Source organism: Macrotis lagotis, chromosome X, assembly GCF_037893015.1.
Source record: "Macrotis lagotis isolate mMagLag1 chromosome X, bilby.v1.9.chrom.fasta, whole genome shotgun sequence".
NCBI lineage: Eukaryota > Metazoa > Chordata > Mammalia > Peramelemorphia > Peramelidae > Macrotis > Macrotis lagotis.
Window position 1 is genome coordinate 329,639,123 of NC_133666.1, and position 17,309 is coordinate 329,656,431.

General features: G+C 37.6%; 1 protein-coding gene across 1 annotated transcript in view; it reads right to left on the reverse strand.

Moving 5' to 3' along the window:
- Positions 1 to 17,309, reverse strand: part of TPPP (tubulin polymerization promoting protein) — a 139,829-nt gene that overhangs the window by 79,246 nt on the left and 43,274 nt on the right. The window contains exon 2 of the mRNA XM_074200923.1: positions 13,576 to 13,889. Coding sequence (XP_074057024.1) covers positions 13,576 to 13,883 — 308 coding nt within the window. The 5' untranslated portion in view covers positions 13,884 to 13,889. The remainder of the gene's footprint in view (positions 1 to 13,575; positions 13,890 to 17,309) is intronic.

Below are 17,309 nucleotides of genomic sequence, written 5' to 3' on the forward strand. Positions count from 1 at the left end.
CATACATACATATACACATATATGTATATATTTCATGGGGATAAAAGACTAACCAAATTAACTTTCAGTGAGAAGAACTGCAGAGATGGAAAAAGGGTGAAAACTATGGGAAAAAATATTGTTCACATTGACTTAGAGTCTCCGATCTTGATCTTGGCTCTTGTCTAGGGATGTGTGGTGAATGATCAACCATGCTTTGATCCCAGTAGAAATATACAACTCTTACCATTGCTATGGCTTTGCCACTAGAGGGCATTATAGATTAACACACCCACCTCCAGGGGTAGGTTCTAACAACCTCGACCTAGGAGATCCCTCTGGGATTTTCTTTTCCCAATTTGAAATTAATGATAATAAAAGGAACACATTGTACACAGACTTTAGCTATAAAGGGAGCATAAAAAGGGTAATAGAAGGCACTGGAATCCACCTACCTTTATATATTAGCACACAGAAGGCACTGGAATCCACCTACCTTTATATATTAGCACACTCTATAAGAAGTGTTTAGTTTCAAATAAAAAAATATATATCTTTTAAAAAATCCTATCAACTAAACCATAAAGGGCATATCTTATATAAGAATGGTTTTGGCTATCTGATAATTAGCACAATAATAACAAACTCCTTTTCCCCTTTCCCTTCCTCAAACACTTTAGAATATTTGGATAAATTGAAACTGCTTTAGATAATGAGGGCTTCCCTAGGTAAATTATGTTAAACTATATTATCATGGTATAAGTAATAACAATTCAAACCTTAGACCCTCTTGGAGAAGCTTCCCACTTTTTATAAAAGAGTAACTGAGGAGGGATGGATAGCACCATGCTTTGGGAATCACATTGGTTGTGAAACTGGGTTAGCACTTGCATGGGGACTCAGTTGGAAATCCTGAGGAGACTAACTGGTGGTAGAAATGATAAATTGCCCTATTTTTGTGATCATTGGTGCCCCCTTGGGTGCTCCTCCATCTACAAGGATCTTTTCTTTCTTCTACCTTTCTACTCCTTAGAATCTTTACTACTCAAAGAGAAAGCTGGCCTTGCAGAACATCCAACAAGTCCTTTGGTGAGGAAGACAACCACAAAGAAAATTGAATTTTTTTTGATGATAAAGTACTCTTGGTGCTTATATCGGAATGGATGAAAGAGGTGAAAGATTGATACATTATACTACACTAAAATTAGTCTAGAGACGAACTTTCAAGTTTATAAAACCCTTCTGGTTTGTTTTCCCTATCCTAAAGCCTTAGTGGGGTAGGGTAGTCCCTAAAGGGGATGGACTAGACACAATTTAAATGCATCTATCATAATCACCGTTTTCCTTCAAAGAAGTCATGAAGACCTGTCTCTGGAATGCTGGCATTCCGTAAAAGAGTTTGGAATTCATCACTGACCTAGAGTTTTGTCCAGTCCTGCCCACATATTCTTTGAAATAAGATATAAAAGAGTCAGAGAGAAAAGTCTTTTAAGAGTCACAGAGCAGAAAAATGTTTTCTCAGTCAGAAGCTAATTAAACTAAGAGGAGCCCTGGAAATTAATATAACAAGTAGAAATTGAATTGAGAAGCAGACTAGCCTAATGGGAAAAAAAAATCAGGCCAGAAAGCATAGTGAAATTCCAACACAGCTTTGTGAACATTCATTTTGTTGTTGTTATTGTTGAGTCATTTATTTACTAGGGCATTTGAAGCTAGACAGAATGATGAGAAAGATTTAAATAACAGAGAGGTAAATAAAGACATCCTGCCTCATTTTCCCCTCTATGTGCTCAGTAACCACACAGGTCCCTCCATTTTGTGACAAAAACACAAGAGTAAGCTGTATAAGCACCAAGCTCCTGGGTACCAGATTCCCAACAGAATTTAAAGTTCCCTAAGGAAAAGGCCTGTGTCATTTTTTTTTACTTTTGTACCCCCAGATCCAAGTATACTGACTTTGCATATAACTAGTGCTTAAGGAATATCTATAAGATTTGGGTCATATGGCAGGCTCCAAATAGATCCATGCAAGAGGATGGTGGAAGTGAATAGGACTTGAGGAGGAGGGAGAGGTGGAGAGGGAAGTGGGCATGCAAGTCCCACAAAGCTCCCTATCACTGCCTACACTGCAGTGCCCTGGGCAAGGTCAAAGGTGCCAGGGTCTAGGACAAGGGTGGGGATGGGGCTGGACCTCAGAGTCTGATATAGGGAGGAGAAGGAGGCAGGAAGGAGGGAACATGTGCAGAAGGTTGCCCAGTCACGGTGTAGCTAGGCAGCAGCCAGACCTTTCTCCTGTCATGAGGATTCATGAGACATTTGTGGAAAGACATTTGTTTCCTAGAAACAAATGTTTTGTACTTTATTGGGAGGGGAAGCTATACTGACAGTGACTAAAAATGTGCATGGAAGCTTTCATAATTGAAGTATTCCAGAGGAACTGGTCATGTTTGTTTGTTTTAAAGCCTGCAAGGCAGGTTAACTGCAAACTAGCAAGGTCCATTGGCTGAGAACTCAAACTGTAGCATTCAGGGTTCTCTCTATCATGAAAGAAGAAAGACACCATAAGCTGATCTCATATTTGTTTAGTACTTTAAGGTGCTTTTCTATCTGGGTCTCCTTTATTATCTGCACTATCAGAGAGCATGGGTAAAGGAAAGTCCACCCTTCTAGCATTGAGAGAGGAAACCCCGGAGATGGGCTGGTCCAGTTGTCTTCTTTGGGCTCATGAACTCCTTAGATTCCAGGCCAGTGCCAAGATAATTGTTTTAAATAAACAAAACAAAATACATAGGATTAAAAAGAAACCAATCACATTAAAATACTTATTAAAAAGTTCACCAATGCCAGGTTAAGAAGAACTCCTGACCTAGTCCAGTCTCTTCTTTTTGTTGTTATTCAGTTGTTTCAATCACCTCTATCTCTTTGTGATCTCATTTGGGGATTTCCTGGCAAAGAAACTGGAGTGGTTTGTCATTTCCTTCTAACTGAGGCAAAAAGACTTAAGTAACTTGTCCAGGGTTGCAGAGGATGTATTTGAAGTCAGATCTTCCTGATTCAAGTCCAGTGCTCAGTCCACCTAATTGCCTCATTGCTTCATTTTGCAAGTGAGGAAACTGAAGAGCAGAGGTGAAGTGACTTGTCCAAGGTTATAAAGTAAATCTGGGATTGTTCCCCAGGTTGTCAAAGTATTAATACAGCTCTCTTAATATGTTACCACCTTCTTTGATCCTTAAAATCCAGTAAATATGAGTTCCCTCATTTCCTATCCAGGAATAGTCTTCCATGACATGCCTCAGGTTTAGCTAGTTCAATTACACTAAATCTGCTTATCCCTTCTTCATCCCTCCTTTATTCTATCCAAGGCTGGCAAAGCCTAGTCCTTTTTCCTTTCATGAGGACCAAAAATGTTTAATGCTCTCTTGAAGAAATTATTCTTGTGGCAACTTATTTGCTTTTAGGCCAGGGACTGTTAAAAATAGTCTTATTGAGATACATAAGCTCTGTAGGTCTTAGTCTTCTCATCTGTAAAATGAGAGCGTAATATTGGCTTCTCTGTAGTTCTGTAGTCTGTGGTTATACTTTCTCAGGGTTAGTCAATGCTTAGTGGCAGTTACTTCTCAAAGTCAGAATTACTCAGCACAGACAATTTTGGTACAATGCTTTAAATTCAATTACCGTTGTTTCCTGGGGTCAACACAACTGTTGTGATTGTCTTGAAAATAGGCAGTTCTCAAAAGATTAGTCATGACTGATTTTGAAAGCAAGTCAAGATATAGCAGTCGAGAAGTCATGTTTAATTATGTCACCTTTTGCCTCTTAATTTACCTGTGGAAGTTGATGCGTAGAAATCTGCCTGCATGATACAACATAGTTGTTTCATTTTTTTAAACTTTCCCTACAAAAGCATTCGAGTTTCACTGACGAAGTTGGAAGCTTTCTGTGGTGACAGCCCGTGTATGACAAATTTCTTTTGTTATGAGAGAGTACACATCTCTCCCACAGGTGTCTGAAATAAACAATCCCTAGCATTTACCCAGGACAGGCAGAAAACAACTGCTGCAGTGTTCTGGTGGCTAAGGGGGAGAAGTAGGACCCAGTCTTAGCCTTGCCAGGGAATCACAATCAAGCAGCTGTGGTTGCAGAACATCTGGTTCAGTTCTCCAGGCTTCCAATTGTGGGCAGCAGCGAGAAGGTCTTGCTAGCCCTGCACTGACCTGAGGAGAGCCATCTAAGTGATCTAAATTGGTAGCACTAGAGAAGCAATTGCTTTAAAAAGAAGTGAAAGGGAGAACAGGGTACTATCATATACTTATAGATTTAGAGTTAGGAGAAACCTTAGTGGTCAACTAGCCCATCCCCCCCCTCATTTGACAGATAGGGAAACTGAGGACCAGAAAAGAACAGTGACTTGTTTCACCCTGGTAGTTAGTGCAGAATAGGGATGTATTCAATTTCCCATCAAAGTCTGAGTCCCAGAAGAGCTTAATCTTGGATTCCATTATTTACTCCCTCCCAGACCTTGACCACATAAACCACACAACTTTACTCTCACCACCTCTGAAATGTTAGCCTCCCTAATATGAAGTGGGGAAATGGTCATTGACCTGCTTCCCACAAACTGGTTGTGTGAAGAACAAGAAAATACATCTATCATGAAGATCTACCAAGATCTATAAAACATTTTAGATACAGTGTTGTATTGGCTTCTCCAGCTCCAGACCCATGATCCTATGGGGGAAAAAAAAAGCTGAGTGGCACTTGTCTTGAAAAATTCTTCAGGAAGAATAAGCAATTTCCCTAGAACATATGCATGCATGCACACACATATGGGCACACACATGAGTAAGGTGATTTTTTTTGCATTTTGCGTTTCAGAGGTATAAGATGATGCAGATAACAATGAAAGGAATATCAATTGCTGGCATTTCAGAATGTTAAATTTGGTTGATCTTATTTGACTCCTTTCAAATATGGCTAAATCTTTGTGGGGGAGGAGGGGTAAGAGAGGCATTTATCTAGTTTAACAGTAGTCTTCAATAAAAATCTAGTATATAACCACAAAAATTTGTTTAAAATTTAACACATAGTTACATCAAAACAAACAAATGTTGCTATGGAGACAACTACCTAAATAAAGGCTCACAGAGATCCAAAACATGACGTCACCCAGGCCTGCCTGGAACCATAGTAACCTGCCAGGATAAACAGAAATATTTTGATTTTTTTTCTATCAAGTAATGTCAGAGAATTAACAATTTTATGGCAGTACTTAAGATAATTTCCTTGTAGTGTTCTGTACTTATGCTCTTAAAATAAGAGCAAAGGTATTTTTATCAAGGCTATTATTATTACCACATTAACTGTATCCAACAAGTGGAGCATGTGTAGGACATATCTTCTGTATCAAATTCCCCTGAGCAGTTGCTGACCCCAATAAACCAAGAAATTTATGTTCCCAAAGCAACATGTGGGAATGCTAGTCAAACAGATATTGGACACAATCATTCTTGGATATTTTGTTCTTCAAAATGTGTAAAAACACACACACATACACACACACACACTCACTCTCAGATCTACCAAAGTTCAACTTCAGATTCGTGCTGGATGAAAAGGACATTCCCTGATATTTAAATTTTCCCCAATGAATTCTGTGTTTCTACCATGCTGAGAGAGGAAGAGAGATAGAGACAGTCAGACAAACACACATACACACACACACACACACACACACACACACAGAGAGAGAGAGAGAGAGAGAGAGAGAGAGAGAAATAGGGAGATAGAGGAACAAGAAGAGAGGAGAGAGAGAGAGAGAGAGAGAGAGAGAGAGAGAGAGAGAGAGAGAGAGAGAGAGAGAGAGAATAGTGGTGGCAGGGCAGGGTGTCTTCATTTCTTAAGTGATCTTATCCCCAATATTCTGCTCAGAGATGGGTCCTCTCTCTGTGAGAGTCACATTATAGGGAGCATAATAAAGGAAAACTGGTCGAGTCTAAAAAAGAGGAACTGAAATGAGTCGCATTTATCAGCACATACACCCCCACACTGCTTTCTTTGGTGGGGAAGACAAAGAAGAAGTAAGCCTGGAAAGAGGAATGTAAAAGAGAAGAGGAAAGAAAAGAAAAAGAGGGATGATGAAGAGCAGAGGAAAGTAGGAGGATGTCCTAGATTTGGTCTGATGCTTAGTTTGCAAAGTACATCACATTCTCCAATTTACAGATGAAAAAACTGAGGCAAACAGAGATTAAGTGATTTTGTCCAGGATCATATAGCTTGTAATTATCTGAAGTTGTATTTGAACTCTGGACTTCCTTGACTCCAAGTCCAGTATTCTCTCTCCTGTTCTTCCTCGTGGGGGATCAGAATTGAAGGTGCATTTAAGCACAAACTCTAAGTGTAGCACCATAGTCCCTGGGTCATCTGGTGTTGGACTTAGAATCCAACTTCAAACACTTACTATCTTCATACCTGTGGGCAAATCATATCACCTCTGCTCCAGTTTCCTCACCTATAAAATGGTGATAATAGGACCCATCTCCCAAGGTTATTGTGAAGATCAAATGAAATACTATTTGCAAAACAGTTTGCAAACCCTAGAGCTCTATGTAAAGTCTAGTTCCTTATTTTAACCATTTGTACTTCCTATAATTTAAGCCTTAACCATATCACTCACAGAATCTCTGAATAAATGCTTATAGACTATAAGAAAAGCTCATAGATACAGTTATAAACAACCAAGCATCCTCCCTTTTGACATATTGGGTCGCAGAGTTCAAATAACCCATCCTGAATTGAGCCAGGTTTTGGGGACCAGAATTAGAACTAGGACTGGACTGTTTTCCTGGTACTTAGCCTATCATATTATCTTCACTCCAAATAACTAAAATGAATTAATTTTCTACCATCAGCAGTGAGTCTTAAGGGGTTTTAGACAGAAGCATTGACAGAGCATCATAGATATATTATGGATAGAAAAGACCTAAGAAGTCTATTTAATCAACTAAACTCATAGAGTTGAAAGGTACTTTAGAAGTTACTTAAAATAAGTCTCTTTCCAAATGAGGAAAGTAAGCCTCAGCATGGTGAAGTGATTCACCCAAAGGTCATCCAAGCAGCAAGTCACAAAACTGGAATTTGAACTCAGGTCCTCTACTTCCCGAAAACTCTTTTCACAGCACCAAATTACATGAATGTTTGGCATCATGACCCCCCCCCACTTTATAAGATGTAGATATGTTTTTAAAGTAAGCAACACCTCCCAAGCATAGGTATCAAATAACCTGATAAATTATTCTCTGTAGAACCTGAGACAAATATGAAAGGCTACAAAGAAATACACAGAAATATAAAAAATATTGAAGTTACAAAAAAAAGGAAGACATGAAATACACATTTTTCTGGTCTGAGGGAGCATTTACAGATGAAGAATAAACCTTAAACTCTTAAATCACCAAGTATATCTTCATATGACGTTTAAAGCTAATTCTTACTTAACCTAAGTGTGCCCTTCTACAGAGCTCCCTCTTCCCTTCGGGGTGGGGGGGGGCTCTTTGGGACCTTGTCTTCTCTGAGACTGTGATACTGCAATCAAAGTGGCTTCAGGACCCATGGCATGGACTTGTACCTGAACTGCCTACTACCCACCTGCCAGCTAGGGACTCATATTTGCAAAATGCAAAATTATATAAAACAAGAACTATCTGTATAAAAATTATGTTTAACATATATATACACACAAGTATATGTACATATATTGTCTATTTATATTTATGTGTGCTTATACACACAAATCTATCTATATGTAAATATATACATATATATATACATACATACATATGCCCCTTCCTAAGACCCATTATTTAGTCTTAACCTTGGTAATAATGAATAAGTAGAGTTATCCAATAATCTCAGTTATCCATTGTGACTATATTTAGTAACAATATTGAGCCCTTATCTTACCAAGGTACTATAAATTCTAGCTAATTAGCTCCCTCAACCTTGTTGAAAAATGCAAGGTGTCTCATGGCTCCTCAATTGGCAGAGGCCCAGAGGGTACTTGGCTTTCCCATGGTTATATAAGTGTTAAAAGGTGGCAGAGCTAAGACTCAAGTCACTTTTAGTGTTCCTATTACACTAGAATTACCTCTTCCTTCCCCATGCCCCCCCCCCCCCACTTGTCTGAAGATTGACAGGACCTAGGATTCAAGGTTATTCAGAGGTTATCTTGTCCAACCCTCTCAATTTATAGATCTAGAAATTGAAGTCCAGAGAGTTTAAGTAAGTTAATTATCCAAGGTCACACAGGTAGTAAGAAGAAGAGATAGAATTTGAAGACTGGTTCTATGACTCTAGCTTTTGCTCTTTCCTAATCACATTTTTCGAAGGGACTCAAATCATGTGGTAGCCACTTAAACGTCTGTGGAACTAAACTGATTTGAACACTGACATCCCTTTGGAAGATGAGGATGTTTTGAATATATTTGCTTCCTCCCCAAACTATACAAGTTAAATATAGCTGACCTAGTTTTCCTCCTTTAGTTTGGAAGAAGCCACATTGGCTAGAAGTAAAAGCAGTATATATATGACAAAGCCACAATTCTGCTGATTATAGCAGACTTATATTGATTTCAACTGTGAACAATGGATATTTGGGATGTTAGTCCATAAGAATTCCAGTTTTTCCCAAGTTTGGATGGACCAAATTGGAAGTTATTCTAATAATTAACTTAAAATCATACCCCAGATCACATTTACCAAGAGATGCCCTGCCCTGCAACCACACTAGTTTGGTTTCTTTTTTCTCTTGATTGATTTTTAAATCCATAGGGAGTAACACTGGATAGTCCCCTAGGCAGAAACACAGATTCAGTCAATTATCTTGAGAAGCACTCTCCATCTTTTAGAAGATGAGGAATGCCTTGCTTTTCTAAGAACTTTGACTCATGTTACCAATCTTGATGCCTCAATCTTTCATCACAAAGGATGTTGTGCAGAGAAGAACAACAAAAAATGTAACAAACCTCTTGGGTAAGTGACTTGTCCAAGTTATACTTTGCTAAGTCGGGGGCAGGAGAACTTGAGTCTGCAGCTCTCCCAACATCAAGTCTAACATTCTTTGTGCCACTTATGCTACTTCTATCAAGACAAAAGTGAACTCTTTCCTGACCTCAAATGGCTTATCTTCTTTCTTCCATTATTCATTAAAATCTGGCTCCTTAACTTTTTTGTGTCAAAGATCTCTCATGTTTGCAGAAGCATAAAACAAAATTCATAGGGTTACAAAGGAAACAGATAATATTGAAATAGAGTTATATATGTAAATGTGTATGTCCATGTATGTGTTTGTGTATATGTATTGTATCTGCATATGACGTCTTATGTGTATGTCCAGAGGTATGTGTGTCTCTTTGTTCACACATACACACACACACACTTAAACTTACACAACAAAAGACATACACACCTAGCCCAATTCAGAGGCACATATGTATGTAAACTTTAATACTTTAAGATTTACAAAGTCTCCCCTGGAAATGGTAAACAATGACTAACATAGTGTGTGTATAATAAGAAAAGCAACGTTTTTGGAATCAGGAAACCTAAGTTCTCATCCTGAGTCTTTCACTAACCAGCTAGCTCTGTAACCTGGTTTAATCACCTCACTATCCTGAGCTTCAAGGCCTCATTTGTAAAATGAGGAGATGTGACGAGATCAGGGTTTGGCAAATCATAGTCCTTGGGCCCTTGTTTTCATGTGACCCATGAACTAAGAATGGTTTTTATTTAAAATAAATAAAAATGATGGACCACAAGTCAGAGTTTACTGAAGCCTGGATTAGACTATCTGTAAAGTTCTTTCTAGCTCTGAACATTTATGATTTTATATTGACCTGGACTCCTTGAAGAAAATCATATTCCAAAAGAGACATTGGGATTTCAAGACCTGGACTTAAATTGAGGAAGCAACAAATTATAATAACTGAAGTTATAGTCTTTCATTTTACATTTCTCTATGTTTATTATAGATTTCAGACAGCTAAAAATTACACAGATAGCTAATTCAAATGAAATTTTGATAGGAAACACATGATATTCATAGAGAAAAATCTCTAGTTATATAAAAAAGATTCAAATCAAAATACCCCCCTTAGGGGGAAAAGGCATAAAAGGAATGGAAAAAGAAATAATCCAAATGAATACAGCCTGTGTTCTATCAAGGCTTTACTACAAGGAGTTGCTAGGTTTTGGAGGACAAGATAACTTATAAAAACCTATGTCAAGATGAGCTATGTTCTAATGTGTTTCCAGAGTGTGTTGTATATTGAAGAATAGCAAACATTACCAAGGCTTGGAGTGAGAGGCAGGGGGAATGGGAGGAGGCCTGAAATGGTGACAAAGAGCAATGGTAGAAAACTGTTGATAGGACTATGGATTTATCTCAATCAAAATACAAACAAAAGGTCTAGGAATCAGGAGGCTAATAAGATGAAAAAGAAAACCAGGTCAAAAAAATCAAGGTGGATCAAAATTAGGAGTACTTCTGGTCATGCCTCTTAAAAATAGAGCTAGTGGACAAAACACACTTTAGTGAGCAAAATCCTAAAACAGAGATCTGCCTTCATTGATATTTTTGTACCAAGGAAGGATACAATTTTAGCCTTTGTTCTACAAAGTGTAGAGAAGAGGACTGGCATTGGTTTAGGAAAACTAACTCAGAGGTAAAATCATGTCTCTTTATCATATTATTAGGCATGCATGTTCTTAGATTAAGTTCTTACACCTTTGTGGAAAGCTTTTAGGAGGTATGGTGAAGTAATAGATACAATACCAGACCCAGAATCATATCAGAACTCATTTTCCTGAGTTCAAATCTGGCCTCAGACATTTACTAGCTGTGAGATCCTGGGCAAGTCATTTAACCCTGTTTAACTCAGTTTCATCATCTATAAAATGAGCTGGAGAAGGAAATGGCAAATCACTTCAATATTTCTGCCAAGAAAACCTCAAATGGAGTCACAAAGAATTAAGCACTCTATTAAAAACAACTAAACAACAATAATAATTTAGAAGTTAGGTTTGATGGATACAGGCCTACTTCTCTCATTGGTCAAAAACAAACAAACACATTTACAGAAATAATACTTTTTTTGTAATATGGACTATTAGGAAATGGACTCCATGAGGGCAAAAAGTCTACATTAGCTAAATTGGAATTTTCCACAGTTTCTGAAAATGGGGTTCTACATATGGTAGGTGCTCAATATTTATTGAATTGAGAGAAAATTCCAAGTAGTCAAAAGCAATGAAATTAAGTAAGAACTAATTTATTTAGGAAGGCAGTGGAAAGAGCACTGCCTCTGGAAGCTGAGGACATGGGTTCAAATCCTACTTCATGCTTACTACCTAGATAAGCATGGGCAAGTCTTTAAACTTTCTGGATCTTTGTTTCCTTTGCCATAAAATGAATAGGTCAGAACAGATGGCTGCTGAGGTCCCTTCAATCTCTGGACCTGTGATCATCAGATTTTACTTCAGGTGATTAGGTTCACCCTAGTCTAAGGGGAGAAGTACAAAATTAGAGAACTCTCATTTGAAGGACAATATAAACCTCAAAGCCTCTCCTTACTCTTTTAATTATTAGAACAATCTCCACAGTAAACTTACTTTTCATGACCCACCATGTACTTTGCATTTACTTACTTGCTCATTAGTATTGCCTAGTGAAATGTAGTCTTTATGTTGTAGAGACTATCAGCACAATCAATCACTAAGCATTTATTAAAGGCCTCCCCAATACCAGAGGACTCTAACAAACAAAAAACCCCACAAGCTATTCTTTTTCTCACAAAACTCATATTCTGCGTTAACTGGTTTTGCAAAACTCCCTTTCTTACCTCTTTTTTGTGCCAAAGAGTGAAGGGTAAGATAAATTTTTTCACATGTATCTATTTAATTTTTACATTTTAATTTATTTATTTAGTTTTAATTATTTAATTTAATAAAACAAGTACTTCCATAGAATGGTATGTAATAAAAAAAGGAAACTGCACACAGAAGCGAAAATTAATTATATGCAATTTGCTATTCCTTTTAAATATATACCAAATTTATTATATTTTTGAATAAAAAGTCACAAAACCAAAGTTAATCAATAAAAATAAGATTTTTTGAAGACTGTAAGCTCTTCATAGGCAGGCAAGAATGGTTTCATTTTTGTTTTTATTACATCCTCCACTAATCCCAATCTTTGCTTGCCATGTTGTACTAGGCACTTGCTACTGACTAAATGGAAGTGAAGTAAATAGGAAAAAAGTTATCAAGAGAACCAACAGGGAAGCCATGAGAGATAGGACAGTTGAGGAAACAAAAGTCAGTATAAATTTCCCAAACTCTGAACATTCTTAAATATACAAAGACAGATTGCATTGAAAATAAAACTTTAATTAAAAAAATAAATATTGGTGTGAAAAGTATCCATCTGCTGTTTTATTTAAGTTTAGCAGATAAGGAGAACCATGGAAAGGTGCTTATGAAAAAAATACAACAGGACTTTGACTATATGTGTAAGAATGATGAAATTTGACTCCTAGAGCAGATCTCGTCTCTGTTCATGCTGGTGTGGGGTTCATTTTGTTCAGACTTGCTTCAACTTCTTTTCTGGTTGACAGAGAGAATATTTATAATGGGAGATATCAGAAATGCTGGCTTTTAAAGGTTTCTTACTGAAAAGTGAATGATAGATAATAAAGATTTAAAGATTATCTAGAGAAGTGGTATAACACAGGATAGAGAACTGATCTCAGAGTCAGGAGGACATGGCTTAAGTTCCAGTTCCAGCACATGTTGATATGGTGACTCCAGGTATGATTTAGGCAACTCTAGAGTATTAACTCTAATACGCAGAGAAGGTGCCAATCTATATTCATAGTTTCCTCACCTCGAAGTTCCCCATACCCATGAAATCAAAGTCTTAGATGTATTTATTTGAAAAACACACACACACACACACACACACACACACACACACACATATTAGGGTCCCAAGACTGCTTTCTCTTATAGTTACATACCTTATCAAGGGAGGTGGGATTCTTGCCCTATACACCAAACAATAGCATCTATATAAACATTATTCTAGCCCTCCTTTCTCTTGATCTCTTCCTCTCCCACATCCCTATTTCTTCCAGTTCTTTTAACATGACACACTATCCTGGAACAAAAAAAGATGAATTTCTGAAGTCATAATTCTTTATTGCTTACTGACCCTGACAAACCAGCCCCTATTCCCTCCTGTCAACAGTAGCAAATATATTCATCCAATAAGCATTCTGGAGAATTCAGCATTGTCAGTCTTCTTAGAAGATATGTCCATCTAACAAATTGAAGTACCTACTTCTGCTTAGATGATTACAAAAAAAGAATTCTAAGAATCCCAATACTTGCTTAAAAAGAGTAGAACATCCACATATCTACTAATGAGGATATGGAAGAAATGATGAGTTATGGTCTATGACTGAGTTGAGACTTTCTAGGTCACAACAGTATAAGCCACTTTACATCCAAAAAAAGAGCTGGTGAACAGGAACAGGGACTTACTTGATTTTACTGAAGACGATGTCCACATCGGTGATTGTCACATTTTTCCCATCTATTACTTGGCAGTCCTTACAGAGTTTTGACCAGTTTTTCCCATGCATCTCTTTTCCCGTGGCTCTGGTGTCTCCATGGATAGCAAATTTCCTGAAGGCCTCCTCCAGGGCACTGAGTTCTGGGGCACTGGCCCCCTCATTGGTGCCCTCGGATTCCAAGGAGAGTCGTTTAGCTGATTTCTCCTTGGCAGGATCTCCAGGAGACTTGGGGGGAGTCTTGTTGGCAGCTTTGCCAGACTTGGCTTTGTCAGCCATTTTTTTCTGGAGAAAAGAGAAAGAGAGAAGTCATTCTGTTGTATCCTCGCAGATAGAAATGCCCGAGGGTCACTTTTTTGGTTAGCCTGTTCACAGGATGTAGGGAGGTCTTGTACATGCTATGACAGGTAAGAGAGGATGTGAAGAAACAAACAAAAGAGGAGTCAGAACTCTTAGGGAGCATCACCCCCCCCGGGGGGCCATCATAATGTCTCCTCTACTCTGAGACTTGGGAACAGAAAAGTAGGAGCGAAAGTAGCATTGTGAACAGCAAATTAACACTGTGAAAGGCTTGAGTTCAGATATTTACTAACTGTATGACCCAAAGCAAGTCATTTACCCTCACTTTCCTCATCTGTTAAATATAGATAATACTAACCCCCTACTTTGCAAGGTTATTGTGAAAATCAAATGAAATGATAATTTTAACACTTAGCTCTGAACCCAATACATAGTGGGCACTATATCAAAGTTAGCTTTCATCATTAGCTGTTATTAGTAATAGATAACCAGGGAACAACAAACAGAATTTTAGGATTAGAATTGGAAGAAACCTCAGAGACTATTTAAGTCAACCCCTTCATTTTATAGCTGAAGAAACTGAGTACATCCCAGACTTCTATCTTTCTGTCTCCTCCAGGGACAAAGTAGTATATTAAAAAGGCTATCATGGGAGACACCCTTTTCCTGCCCCCTCCCAGGGAATAGCATCTCTTTTTTTGGTGGAGGCCCATGATTTCATCAGTGTAAGGAAATTCCTAGTTAGGACACTCCCTGCACCAATGCAGCCTGGAACCTGCTCTGCAATTCATCTTCTTAAAGGTTCTCAATACCTCAATGACTTGCCTGGGTTCACATGACCAATATGTATCAGAGGTGGGATTTGAACCCTGATCTTCTCACTCAGGACTCTGACCCTCCACACAATACCCTTGCCTTTCAAACTTTAGACCTCTCTTTGTCTGAAAATTCTCTGTTAACTTATTTGGCAGACCTAAGTACCTCTGACCCAACCAGAACAATTCATTACAGTTCAGATGACTGACAAGGAAATTTGACTGAGTTTACATTTGCCAAACATCTCACACTTGTTTAAATGATTTAGACAACTATTCTGCATCCCTCAGTTTGTTCCAGTGCAAAATGCCAGGGTTCCAAGGCCACCCAAGAGCTTGCGTACTTAGGCCAACATATCCTACAATGTGATGTAGTAGACAGAGCACTAGGCAAGGAATGAATCCTGGTTCTACTAGTTAAGTAGCCTTGGGAAACAACAACAAACAACACAATCTTTTTGAGTCTCACTATTTATTCGTATAATGGAATTAAAAATACTTAGAAACTTATTATACATGGTTGTTGTATGGATTAAATAAAATGATATATGTAAAGAGTTTTACAATTCTTAAGTGTTATATAAATATAAGTAATTATAATGATTCATATGAAGTTAAGCATATCACCTGCTTTAACCACCTCTCAAAGTTAATGGGAAAATAATATTAAATATAAAAGGTATAATGTGGATGAGAAGGATAGATATCAAATATAAGGATGATAAATGGCCCTGCAGTTATTTAGATTTCAATCTAAGTATGTGTGGGAGGTAGGGTGGAGAGAATTCAGGGAAAACAGAAGTGAAAACCCTTGGAAACAAATGCATTGCCACAAAGATAGTATCTGAGATTCCAGTTGAGGTATATGTCAGATGGAGAAAGAGGACTGATTGAAGATTATAGTAATTTGAGGAAACCAGATATGAAGTTGTTTATGTGGGAAAAATAACCAGAGAGAAAGTCTATTAAAGTTGAATCAGCAGAGCAATACCTAGGGTAGAACAATGAGACTTTGTTCCAAGGTGCCTAAGTTTAGAGAGACCTGAATAACAAATGAGATGTTCCTTTCTTCTCTCTAGTCCAAACTGGCTTCCTTCCTCTTCCTATTCCCAAATCTTCCCCATCTATAGGTATTCCAGGGACTCCTTCTCCCCTATTCAACTAAATTGTCTCAGTCACCAATATTGCCAGTTATGGTTCAAACATTAAGTCTTTTGACCACAAAGGTATTTTTGATTTTCCTTTAAAACACTCCAGTATTCTCAGATGATTATATAGAACAGAAAGTTCTATCATCTTTAGGAATGTAGTCAAAACAAAGAGTAGCATCATTTTCTTTTCTTGATGTCTACCATTGGTTCCTCATATCTACAAAATTGTAATAAAGATTGAACTGTGTTTTACTCATTCTGGAAAGACAAACTCCACTACAGAGCAGGAGCTTGAGTAAACAGCAGGGACTTTGTTTGACTTCACAGCTGAAGAAACTTTTTAATGGCTCACTGGTCTGAGTGCCAACCATAAAGTGAATCTTCCTTGTCTTAGGATGAGAAATTTGGGAAGGTCCCTAATCAAAAACATCTGGCTCCAAACTCAAAACTTATAGTTGCTTTGTTGAGGAAAAAATGATCTGATGATTAACTTGCTAATATATTACTGAGAAACAAATAGCATGAAGATAAACTGGAGGAAGTTAGAAAGAAGCACCCTAAATCTTATTTTAAATCAACACAGAAACCCTAAATAGGGTTGTCTGTGTGAAGAAGTTCAAGCTCATTTTACTAGAACCATTCATTTATTGTTCACTTTCAGAACTGAAACTTTTGATACTCAAAAATACAAAAAAAAATACAATGAGCACACATCATCTTAACAATGGAAAGCTGAAACAACCAACAAGCATTTTTTAAACACCTTCTGTGTTCCACGTTCTTCTATGTTAGGTACTGAAGATACAAATGAAAGAAAAAAATGAGGAAAGAGTAAGGGGATAAAAGACAATTCCATAGAAAAATATAAGGTGATGTCAGCGGTAATGAAAAAGGCTTTCTGAAGGAAGTGGAATTTGAACCAAGCCTTGAAGGGAATCTGGGCTTCCAAGAGATAAAGGTGGGGAAGGAGAGAATTCCAGGGATGATTTCCTAGTTTAGAAGATTTAGGAGATCTGAGTTCCAGCTCCAACTCTACTATCTACTATGTGACAGTGTCTCTACTGTTCCAATTGCAAAATGGGCCTAAAGGAGGACAATACCATTTGCTTTCTCTCTCTCTCTCTCTCTCTCTCTCTCATATACATATATATATATGTATATATATAAATATACACAAATATACATATGAGTTATATAATTTTATTCTCACAACCATAATGTGAAGTACATACTACTACCATCTTCATTTTACAGATGAAAAATTGAGAGTTAGGGTTAGTTGCCCAGAGTCACACAAGTAAGTAAATATCGGAAACAGGATCTGAACTCAAGTCTTCTTCCAGATCCATAAAGTATGTCCATTTTCCAAGATTTAATATCTTCTAGCTAAATTGTCCATGGGTAAATCCAGGTGCCCTTTGTAGTCTTGGAAATTCTTA